The 12582-nt window shown below is 44.0% G+C and overlaps 1 protein-coding gene across 5 annotated transcripts in view; it reads left to right on the top strand.

Moving 5' to 3' along the window:
- The window catches only part of PLCE1 (phospholipase C epsilon 1), a 244144-nt gene extending 232039 nt beyond the window's left edge, over positions 1-12105 (top strand). For all 5 annotated transcript variants that reach the window (XM_081158868.1, XM_081158872.1, XM_081158870.1 and 2 more), the window contains 5 exons: positions 717-926; positions 5233-5391; positions 6753-6971; positions 7911-8122; positions 10688-12105. In XM_081158868.1, the coding sequence (XP_081014994.1) occupies positions 717-926; positions 5233-5391; positions 6753-6971; positions 7911-8099 (777 nt within the window). In that variant the 3' untranslated portion in view covers positions 8100-8122; positions 10688-12105. The remainder of the gene's footprint in view (positions 1-716; positions 927-5232; positions 5392-6752; positions 6972-7910; positions 8123-10687) is intronic.
- Positions 12106-12582: the final 477 nt, after the last annotated feature.

The following is a 12582-nucleotide window of genomic DNA, read 5'->3' on the forward strand; positions in this document are numbered from 1 at the left end:
TCTTTCTGAGTCTTTTTTTTTTTCTTCCTTGAAAATAACCAGCCTAAAATAATCAGTATCCCAAAAATCACATTCTGGGGGGGTACACTCTGCTTCCCCTCATTACCCTTACTGTTCCCACTTACAGAGGGGGAACTGAATCTCTAAAGGGTTAAATATCCTTCCCAACACCCCCCAGCCAGTAAGCATTCAAGGCGACCTCAGACGCAGGTCTGTCTGGCTCCCCAGCCTTGTCTCAGCCACGCTGTTTGAGTGCCAGGGTCAGTAGCCAACAAAGAAAACAGGCCCCTCGGCACACAGTCAAGACTTTATTGGAAGGAGAATTCCTAGGAACTTAGATCAGAAGAGATTAGACGACGACCGAGAGATTATCCTGGACTAGGCTCCTTGCCCTTGGTCCTGTTGCAGTATTACAAAGAGTTAAATTCATAGATTTTAAAACCTAAAGTTTTTAATTCAGTAGGAGCTCTCATTCCAGCAGTGGGAAAAATAGTTATGCTGTCTGGCAATTATGAGTAAATTGTGTCGTTGCCCAGAATGGACATAAACAATTCTTTTTGGACATAAGAGAATTCTTAGACCTTCCAAAAAGAATTATGCAACACTCCAGAGCAGGTTTCACTTATAAATTGCACATGAAAGCTATCTGAACCCCATGGAAATAGACTTGCTTTGGATTAAAGCTTTTGCTCAGTTTGCCTTTGCTTTATCTTTAGATTCTGACCACTGAACAAGACACCAAACCTATTGCCACAGACTATTTTTTGATGGAAGAAAAATATTTTATATCCAAAGAAAAGAATGAATGCAGAAAACAACCGTTCCAGAGAGCCATTGGTCCAGATGAAGAGATCATGCAGATTTTAAGCAGCTGGTTTCCAGAAGAGGGATATGTTGGCAGGATTGTCTTAAAAACCCAGCAGGAAGTAAGTGTGTCTGGGAGCAGCCTACGCGCAGTCACAGTAACAGCTCAGTGTGTCATTCACCACCTGCCACTGGCACCTCCCTCAAAATCAGGATTTCCTCTAATTCCCACTTGATTTATATTATCCTTCTGAAGTGAATGTGGAGAAATGATTTCATTCTTTTGCACATATCCAGAACGTTATATCTTGAGTTACAGAAATTCAGCCTAAAAGTCATCTCTTCTAAAACAAAGCGAGCACAAACTCATGGATTCCTTATGCGTGTCATCAGCCGTTTGCCAGTATTTTGTTTGTATGAGTAAGGAGACATTGTTGCGAGGGTCACAGAACTGGGTAATGCGTGCGAGGCCTGTGGGCACTGTGCATTTGGGGGTTGGTTGCATTCCTGTTAGTGCCTGTTGAAGTTTTAGCTAACAAATGGTTCAGTGCTTATAAGTAAAATAACAGTATTTTATTTTAAATATTCTATAACTTCACACAAAGTAAGAATAATTTTTCAGCTTTGGTCGGAATTTGTACTAAATTACAGTTCCCTCGAAGGAAACAGCACAGCGTCAACTCCAGACTAGTTGGCTTCTGTTGGGGTTTGCTGATGGAGCCCCCCCTTTTTTTTTTCCTGAAGAAACTGATAGGAGCCCACTAACTTCCTGCCATTTTTTTTTAAATGACAGTAAATTTAAAATGAGGTCATTGCTCCAAGCAGAGACAACCATAACTCATGCCAGTCATGAAGCAGTTGAGTCCATTCAACAATTTGATTAAATAAGTAAATACTTACTGAGCACCTGATATGTGCCAGGCCCTGCTCTGGGCGCCTGATCCGCTCCTTCGGGGCCTGTAATAGAGCTTGGCTGGCACAGTGCCCCCTGGTGGCCCACGCCTGCCGGCTCACAGAGGAGGAGAGGAGCCTATTTTCAGCATCACGCGTTGACTGTGAACGTGGCCTGCAGCCTCTGCAGAGCTCCAGCGTCTCCTCAGGACCAGAGCCACTGCCTTCCTTCCTAACCTTGCCCCAGACCGTAAACAGACACTTCGTTGAAGCAGAGAAATGTAATTGTCTCCCCAGCTTCCTCTCTCTATCAGACATACAAATTGCTAAGCCAGAGAAAAAGCAGTTCTAATAGTAATAGCTTTATGAGGAAATAGAGAGCTTAGCCGGACTTTTAAAGTTATCTTTAATTTCTAAATTTTTTTTCCTATTTCTAATTGTCTTTGCCATATATAAAAAAGTATCCTATAAGTGACAATGTCAGTGAAATCATATACAGGGTGTCCCAAAAAAATGCACACACACAATGTCTATAGATTCTATTACATTTTGAAAATGAAATGTATTTTAATAAACACTGCCTTCATAATTATCCAAAGTGTGTATATATATATTTTGGGACACCCTGTATTTACAAAATGATGTACGCTGTTTAAAGCTCTCAAACACTCACTATTTTGAATGATCTCATGACATCATGGAAACCATCCTACACTTAAGGAAACGGAGGTTCAGGAGGTTAATCATGACGGGGTGGGTAGTAGAGTCTTATGGCTTCCAGGTCAGTGTTATTTCCACCATCCCCTGCTGCCCCGGCTGGAGCTGCGTCAGTCCTCGTGGTCATCCCCGCCCAGCACCGCGGGAGGCAGTGAGCTGTGGGAAACGTGGCGGGCCGCTGGGAGGCCCAGGGGGCCTTCATCCTGGTTGGGAGGAGTGGGGAGGTTAGGGATGCCCACATGCAACTTAAAGTGTTTGTGACAACAGGCAGTGGAGACCCCGGGAATGTAGGTTTAAGAAGGGCTGGTGGAAGAGACGCATCTTGAAGAAAAAGGGAATAAACTAGAAGTCAAACAAACATTTTCTGATGAGAATACAGCAAGTTCTCTTCATGCCCTTTTTGGGAGGCGATTTTTGATATGACTGAAGTGTACCTCAAATGTTAACAAATCACGTTTTATGTATCCAGGCTTACTGGGTGCGTAATGACACACAAAACATATCTACTGATTGAATGAATGAACTCAGCAATTATCAGATACAAGCAGACACTCGCATAGTTGATAGATTAGAGCTGTAAGTATTTTTGTTTATTTTATTCTTTGGAACTAGTAAGATATATAAGCAGTTTGCCCATAGATTAAAAGTCCCCTAACTGCTATCTGGGACCTCTCCTCTGTCCTGCCTGCCTTTTATAATTTTCTTGTCTCCTGGGCTGCAGAGCTGTCAGGTGTCACACCTTCCTGTGGTCGGTATGCCCTCCTCTGACACCTGCTGAATTTGAAATCAGGCAAACCTGGCTCTGCCACACATTGGATGACCTTGGACAGCTCCGCTGACTTCTGTAACCCCTGTGCCCTAACGTGTAAAATCTGTCATAGAAACGACTACCCTGCTTGATTCAAAAAGATCATCATGAGACTCATGCTAAACATGTAGACAGTATGTATACAAATGCTTAGTAAATGTAAAGGGCTATACAAATGAGGGCTATTGTTACGGTCATTACTTGTGGCTTCTCATGCAGCGGAAATTTCCTTTAAAATAAATAAGCTCTAAGTGAAGCTCCAAAAGCCCTTTTTAAAATAAAAGTGCATGGTTGTCAGGATATTTTATGTGGCAATTAGAACCTTTTTTTTCTTGCCTGCTTCCTGGTTTTCAGGCCCTGAGATTATAAATTATGTCTTATGAATTATCACTTAACCCCGCTCCTGTTGGTTAAATAGATCATGATCAATGTCGTGACATTTAACACAGAAAAAGCTCTAGGAATTGAGAAGAAATGAGGACCACGGTGTTTGAAGTGGAGAGAAAAAACAGGTTGTAGAACAGTATATGTAGTAGAGTACAATCTCACTTTATGTAGTAAATATAGACAATAATAGAATGAAGGGGGTTCAGAAACTTCAGTCGTATGTATTGTAGGAACCAGGACTGCAAGATTAATGAAATGATCAAGGAAATGGTTGGCCGTTCCTCTCTGGGCCTGGCTACAGTTTGGCGCCACCTGGTGGCAGTTACCCATTTGACTTTAATATTGATGGGACAGTTCTGGGTCCTGTGGCTGCTGTAACCTCCAGCTAAGTTAGCACCGCTTTGGAGGCCTGCTCTGAAGAGATTAGGCCAGGAGAACACGGGACCAGACACCTCCCTGCCAAGTCCTCGCTTCCTGAGATGGGCCGCCTCCTGTTTCCATGCCTGCGTCTCCTCCCCTTCTTGCCTCCCCCTGCAGAAGATAACTGTAAACTACCCTCATCTGAGAGTGGGGCTAACAAAAGACAGGAGCCATTTGACAATCACATTATACCTAAATTCACATAATTCCAGGGTTTCATTGTATCTATCTATTCACATATACAAAAATACATTTGTATATCCTTAGCAGATGTTTAGAAGGATATGTAACCTAACAACAGTGGGGGTTTTGTGGAGAATGAGATGGGAGAAAGAGGGAAAAAGGTGAGAGTGGGAAAACTTTGCCTTTTTATTGCTGTATTTCTGTAATGCTTGAAAATTGTAATAAGTACCTATGTCTACAGATATATCTACCTATATAGTAATATATAATTATATATGTAAAATTCACTGGAAGCCAATTCACCAAAAGCCAATCAACCGGATAACTAATTATCATGATTATTGAGTATTTTGTCAATATTTGTTTCTTTTTTTTTTTTTTTTTTTAAGGGATGATATCTTAATTTTTTTATTTCATTTTTAATTACAGTTTACATTCAACATTATTTTGTATTATGTTCAGATGTACAACACAGTTGTTAGACAATAATATACTTAACAAAGGTTCAATGTGACTTACCTCCAGCCATTGTTCCTGCCTGTCACTGTGGATTTTGATCTTCTAACCTGGCTGAACGTCAGTTTCAGGTTTCGCATTTTGGATGTCTTGCATTTCTTAAATGCTCAAGGTCTATGTGAGAGTGGGTGGACTTTCTCTTAAATGAAATTTACTGTGTTCTTATTTGGCTTTTGCTAATTGGCAAAATGATGGATTGTCTTTTTACGAATTTGTCTACAGTTGATTTGGACTCAAAATCCACAGCTAATAGGAGTTTAGCTACTAGCTTGTTCTGGGCCAGATCTTACCGGTCTGTCTACATCAGCAGAAGCACAGCACTTTCTTTGTCTAAGACATGGCTGTCCTTTCAGAATAATGTATGAAATATTGACCAGTGTAGAAACTGTAAAGCTAAGACGTTATTTCCACATTGCCAAGGTACATCTCGAATTTTTGTTGGATTTTTTTCTTTTCCTATCCTGCGTCATCTCACCATTTACGCAATCTCTTCTTTTTTAACATAGACCCTAGAAGAGAGAAGCATTGTTCAAGATGACAGAGAGGTGGTCTTGAGCTCGGAGGAGGAGAGTTTCTTTGTCCAGGTGCACGACGTCTCTCCAGAGCAGCCGCGGACCGTCATCAAGGCGCCTCGCGTCAGCACCGCGCAGGACGTCATTCAGCAGGCGAGGGCCCTCCCTTCCTCGCCTCAGCCCTACAGAATTTGTCCCCGTGTAAACTGCTGGGACAAATCAGATCTCAGCCCATTCTGTTAATGAAGGTCCTAGACCGGTGGGGACCTAAAAAGGAAGAGCAGGAAACAGTGGTTCACCCCTCCGACAGACCCTCACCTGGTACCTACTGTGAGCCGGGCTCTCTGTGAAGGGCTGGTAGCAATGGATTTAGGAGGCGGCTCTGCAGAGCAGTCATCTCATTTTCCCCGAAATGCCTACGCCAGTACTGAATGACCATCTTCAGAGGACAGGGAGGCCAACTCTGACCCTCTTCCACCTCCAGGGCATGCTTCTGTGTGCATGGTTTCAGAAACGATTTCTTCTTTCAAAGCCTTGTCATGGTTTGCATTCACCAAACGCCCTTGAGAAGTGGTTAATGGCACAAACTCTAGGTCAGGAGGCTCGAGGTTCAAATCCCAGCTCTGCTTCTTACTAGCTCTGAGATCTGGCAACGTATTTACCCATCTGTGCCGTAGTTACAGTGGTACACGTAACAATATAACAAAACGCTCCGGTTATTTGCCAGTTTCTGTTGTGGTCAATGCTCCCACCATGTCTGAGTTCACCAGTCTGTTCCATTTGGCTCCCATATGCTACCATGTGGTTAAGTTACCACTTAGGTAACATAGGAGTGGCATAACAGTGCTTTGCTCACAGAGCTGTTGTGAAATTAAGTCAGCAGTGTGTGTAAATTATAAATGCCTAGCACATGGTAAGCACCACTGCAGTGCTATTTGCATGGCAATTTGGTTGGTATAGACTTTGAACTTGGCTTCTTTTGTTGACCTTGTGTCCCCAAAGTATCTGGGACGTTGTAGGCCCTCACTAAACATTTGATGAGTGAATAAATACATAAATGAAAGATAATCTTGCACAAAATGAGAAGTGAGGCCAGCCAAGTCCTAAAGTGCCTTAGCAGCCAATACTCTGTGGTGAAGAGGCAGCCAGTGGGACAGGGGTTCCTCTGAGGGTCTGGGTTCTGCCCCTCGCTGTCTGCATGACCTTCATGTCTGTGACCTTTAGTGCACGCAGACAGCCCCGTTCAGGTCTTTATTCTGTTACTTCTTTGCTGTGCATCCTCTGGAATCTGCTCAAGTTCCTCCTCTGAAAAGGGGAGACAAAAATAACTAAACATGGAGTCTTGTGAAGCTGAACCGGGTAATGTGGGAAAGCCTGTCATCAGCTACAGCTACGCAAATGTAGAATGAGGAGTGGAGGACAGGACCTGGAAGGTCCCCACCTCAGGTTTCATTTACAGTGAACACAGGCGTTGGAGACGCGGCCTTTATTCATGACCCTAACTTCTCTTTCAGACCTTGTGCAAAGCCAAGTACTCCTACAGCATCCTGAGCAACCCGAACCCGAGCGACTATGTCCTTTTGGAAGAGGTGGTGAAAGACACCGCCAACAAGAAGTCTTCCACCCCCAAGTCCTCCCAGCGGGTGCTTTTGGATCAGGAGTGTGTGTTTCAAGCCCAGAGCAAGTGGAAAGGTGCAGGGAAATTCATCCTTAAGCTAAAGGAGCAGGTGCAGGTAAAGCTCAAGGTTATTTTTACTCTTTTCAGCCATTACTTGATATTCGTAACTACACCGTAATCAGATTTGGGAGACCATGAAGTTGAGAAGAAAGTTCCTTAGTCAAGAAATTGAGGGGGGAGAAGGTTGTTTGGCTTGGTTTTCACTGTGTGGAAAGGAACGTGTTCCCTCTGCAGTTAAGCAGTCCTGAGAGGGAGAGGGGAGTCCCTCCCTCCCAGACAGGGAAGGGGGGGGCCCTCTCTGATACGGGTGGGATCGGGAGTCCCTCCCTCCCAGACAGGGAAGGGGGGCCCTCTCTGATACGGGTGGGATCGGGAGTCCCTCCCTCCCAGACAGGGAAGGGGGGCCCTCTCTGATACGGGTGGGATCGGGAGTCCCTCCCTCCCAGACAGGGAAGGGGGGCCCTCTCTGATACGGGTGGGATCGGGAGTCCCTCCCTCCCAGACAGGGAAGGGGGGCCCTCTCTGATACGGGTGGGATCGGGAGTCCCTCCCTCCCAGACAGGGAAGGGGGGCCCTCTCTGCTACGGGTGGGATCGGGAGTCCCTCCCTCCCAGACAGGGAAGGGGGGGCCCTGTCTGATACAGGTGGGATTGGGAGTCCCTCCCTCCCAGACAGGAAAGGGGGGTCCCTCTCTGATACGGGTGGGTTCGGGAGTCCCTCCCTCCCAGACAGGGAAGGGGGTCCCTCTCTGATACGGGTGGGTTCGGGAGTCCCTCCCTCCCAGACAGGGAAGGGGGGCCCTCTCTGATACGGGTGGGTTCGGGAGTCCCTCCCTCCCAGACAGGGAAGGGGGTCCCTCTCTGATACGGGTGGGTTCGGGAGTCCCTCCCTCCCAGACAGGGAAGGGGGGGGCCCTGTCTGCTACGGTGCCGCAGGACCGGGGATGCTGGCTGTCACCTAAATAACACCAATGGAGAGTTCTTCTTTCCCACAGGCATCCCGAGAAGACAAGAGAAAAGGCATTTCTTTTGCAAGTGAACTCAAGAAGCTCACCAAGTCAACCAAGCAGCCCCGAGGACTCGCTTCGCCTTCTCAGGCCTTGGCCTCAGAAAGTGTCCAAAGCAAGGAGGAGAGACCTGCAGGCGGCCTGCTCGCCGGGGACACGACGGACGGTCGACAGTGAGCGCGGGCGGCATGTTTGACCAGGTACACTACGCCATCTCCCCGTTCCAAAGCGGGGTCCGCTCACGCCCCTTCGTAAGGCATAACTGGTACAGGATCTCTCATGTCTTCCAAAAGGAGGTGCCCCTCAAGGCGGTAGGAACGGCACCAAACAGGAAAAGGCCTCTGAAGATATTCGGACCTTCAGAAGTGATCGCTTTTAGACCACCTTCTTTTGTAGATAACTCAACAAAGGGGAACATTATGTTCTTCTAATTTAGGTTTGATTTGGCCTCAGCAACCTCAACTTCCCCTGCCTCACTTAAGAAATTGGAATCTGGCATTTGTGACGTGATGATTAAAATTTAGAAAGCAAAATAACATAGCCGCCTCCACCTTGAGATGGCAGTCAGTTGCGCCCCTGGGGGCCAGCCCACCGCTTGCTATTCACACACACGGTACATTTCATTCTATCTTTAAACAAATTATTTATGTGGAACCTGAATTTTTTTAAAGAAGCATATGAGGAAACCAAACACAGATTTCTTCTCTTCACTTAGTTTCCTAATGAACCCAAGAGATGACCAAAGCCACTGCTCCCCCCTTGTGTTGTGGTTCTAAGATTTAACATGCACAAGAGACCACAGTGAAGCACCGCTGCTGGTCCTGCGTGGCTTCATCGGCTGTCTCCGTCACAGTCAGGGCTTTCTCACATTACATTGTAAAGCTCTCAATTAAAGAACTCATCGCTACCCCTTGACGGCCAATTCTGATGTGTAACAGCCCAAAAGAAAGCCTGACACATAGAGAGCCCCTATTTAAGGGCCAACTCCTGAATAACTGATGCCCTGAACCATACTCTTTCAAAACAACAGACAAGGCCAAATACAGGAAACCACTGCCCCTGGACTATCTGCCCGGCCAGCTGCTCCCAGGGAGTCAGGGTGGTTTAGGTTAAGCAAAGACGCTTCGGAAAGAAATCTCAGAATCACAGCATCAGATAATGGTGAATTCACAGAACAGCGAGCCTCCGGGCTGTCCAGATTCTGTGAAGGCTCAGCACCCGTTTCCTGTTGCCATGCAGCTGGTATCCCAATGGTTTAAAAGCTCTAGACTCACTTCCCTTCTGCCCCCGTGTCACAGTCAGTGCCTTCTCCAAAAGCCAAGTGAGCTGTAGAACTAAACACCCACGTGGAGCCTCTCCAACATTTAGAAAATGACTCACCGTGGTAGTGGGTCTGTGAGCAAGCTGTAAGGACCGATCAAAATTTAAAATGCTGGGCCCTGGCCGGGGAGCTCCATCGGTGGGAGCATCGTACCAATGCACCCCAATGGCTGCGGGTTCAATTCCCCGGTCAGGGCACACACAGGGATCCACCAATGAATGTATAAATGGGTAGAACAACAAATGGATGTTTCTCTCTCGCTCCCTTCCTCCCTCTCTCTAAAAATCAATAATTTTTTTTAATTAAAATACTGTTTTCCATATCAAGAGCTTAGATCAAATAAATCATATTGTTATAACCTCTGTAATGATACAGCAAAATTACACTCTGCCATAAAGAGCCCTCATGCTACAAGATTACATTAAGTACCTAACAATACAACTCCACTAGAAATTTTAACTTAAAAATATGTGTTTGCTATAATGAGCATTACTAATTGCTTATATTTTAGGAGAGGAGGGAGGGTAGGACATTAGATAAATGTCCTTGGCCTTAATTTTCCTGTGACAACAGACATCCAGAATCATTTCAGTTGACTTCAGCTTTGCTTGAACTTGGGGAAGCTTCTTTTTAAAAATTGCCACTGGTGCACCTATAGGAATATACATCCCATGTTATGAACTCCTTTACAAATGGTGTTTCCAAGAAAGAGCATTTGTGAAAAAGAAAGGGCCTTTCTGTGTGTACTCATAAGAAAACAAGCTTAGCGCTGGCTGGTGTGGCTCAGTGGTTAGAGCATCCGCCTGCTCACCAGAGTCTCGGGTTTGATTCCCAGTCACGGGCACATACTTGGGTTGCAGGTCTGATCCCTGCTCCCAGTCAGGGCACGTGTGGGAGGCAACCGATTGATGTGTGTCTGTCACATTGATGTTTCTCTCTCTCCCCTACCCCCTCCCTTCCACTCTCTCTAAAATCAGTGGAAAAAATATCCTCACTCCTTGGGTGAGGGTTAGAAAAGAGAACAAGCAGAGTACTTTCACTGCTTTCTGATGACATAATTCATGTTGTTTGTTCTAAAATTTTCATTTCTAAAGTGTCAAGAGTTACCTCTTAATACTCTAAGAATTTCTAAACAAGTATTTACCCTACTCTTATCTGAAGTAATAAATACAGTTGTTGAAAGAATTCCACCTTTTTTTAAAAAAAGTTAAACAGTTTGATTGTAATTTTAAAAAGAAAGAAAAAGAAAAATCCTTCTGACGAACATGGTGCTCCAGGACAGAAATAGCCTAATGTTCCACCTCCTGGGAACATGTTGTAACACCGTGAGCTAGGAAGTAGTCTGTGCCCCAGACGCAGTGAACACTACGCCCTTGCTCCACTGTGAACGTTTCTGCTCCTTCACTTAAAATACACTAACAAGCCTGTGGATACAACTTTACAGGTGAAGACCTTTTGACAAGAAGTCAAGAATGAGCATGGTGGAAACAAATATAATTTCCTTGTTTTCATTCAACTTAAACTGGAAATTGATGATTTCTGGAGTGAAGCTTTCTTCACACATGATGTGAGTTCCACACTGAGGACAAGCAAAATGACACAGGGCTAGCTACCAACCATTTCCTGATGAATGAAGCAAAGCCCAGGAGATTGCCATTCTGCAAATGTCAACAGTTGTTCTAAGAAACAAGAACAAAAACAAAAACACAGGACTAAGCTTGCAATAGACTTAGAACAGGGGTCAGCAAACTTTGTAAAGGGCCAGACAGGAAATATGTTGAGCGTCACGGGCCATCCGGTCTCTGATACAGCCACTCAGCTCGGCCGTCATGGTGCAAAAGCAGCCATAGGCAATACGGACATGAATGTGTGTGGCTGGGCTCTGATAAAACTAGTTACAGACACCGAAATTGGAATTTCATGTAATTTTCATGTCACAAATGTTCCTCTTTGGTTTTTTCTCAATCACTTAAAAATGTAAAAACTATTCTTAGTTCTAGAGCCGCACAAAAACAGGTGGCAGGCTGGATTTGGCCCCAGGCTACAGTTTGCTGACCTTAGAAAACTGGGAACAAGAGGCCCAGAGGTCTGAAAACAAGCAAGCTAGTTTAGTCATGCATTTTATGGCTGAGAATTAATTGGAAGCTTTGGGGCATTGCAAATGTAAATATGTCCTGTAAGATTCATTAAAGAATGCAATATAGTTTCCGTATTCTGTACCATAATGTATTCTTCAGGATTTCCTTTTACATATAGAATAATGTTGGGTTTTTTAAAAGTTTATTGCTTGTATATCCACAGATTATTCCACTTTTGGCTTTCACAGAATTTAGAAGGATGTGTAATTTAATATCTACTGAGTGTGATGTCTTAACAAGAAACTTATTCATTTTTTTTAAAGCAAAAGTAGATTGAGTTGGTGTTTAAATTTATTTATTTTGCAAGGTTTGTACTGACACTGTACTTACGTATTTATTATGTGTATGTAGCCTTCTTGATATCGCTTATGGGTTAGAAACATTATTGATTCTATCTCACTATTTGAAGACAAATCTTCCTAAAAAGAAAGTGTATGCTCTGAATACCTGAAATGGGCCAGAATTTCATGTCTAAAACGCTTCATTTTCATTTCTGATTAACTGAAGAGCTATTGATCCAAGTCATACTTGCCATTTAATGTAAATTATTTTTAAAACCTTGCTGTATAAAACTATCATGTAAGTGTAAAGGATTCTGCTTATGCTTGGTAGGAAGCAAATGATGACTTTTTAAATGAAATGTGTGTTCCTCTAAAGTAAAATCCATTCTATTGATACTAAAATTTGACACTTTTCTTCAAATTATAAAACACTAAAAATCCTACACTTTGCTTTGAGAAGTTTTTTTGGTGTGTGTGTTTTGTTTGTTTTTTACCAGTTATAAAGAATAAAACAATCCCAAGTCTTTCACATATTCTAGAAACAGAAGTGCTCAATATATACCACACAGCTTTCATGGTACTGAGAGTTCTCACTGACTCAGAGCCTTTGCTAGAAGAACCTGTTTGCTTGTGGGCAGGATTCAGGCTATCCTCGTTTGACGCTGTTTGTACAGTGCTACAGGTGTCTTTTTAAATCAAGTAACCAGTATATAACAAATGCAGTGCTGTCTGTTTTAAAAAATACTCCAGAAATATGTTATCAAGCTTCTATAAATTAATAGGCACCCCACCCCACCCCCGGTTTGGCTTACCTTGTATTGAAAACTGAGTTACTGGCCTCACCGGCTAGAGTTGAAAAAAACTGTACAGAGTAATAAAATGAAAAGCAAAACTGGTCTCCCTAGGTTTATCATTTGGCC

Source organism: Miniopterus schreibersii (genome assembly GCF_964146895.1).
Source record: "Miniopterus schreibersii genome assembly, chromosome: 14".
Taxonomy (NCBI): Eukaryota; Metazoa; Chordata; class Mammalia; order Chiroptera; family Miniopteridae; genus Miniopterus; species Miniopterus schreibersii.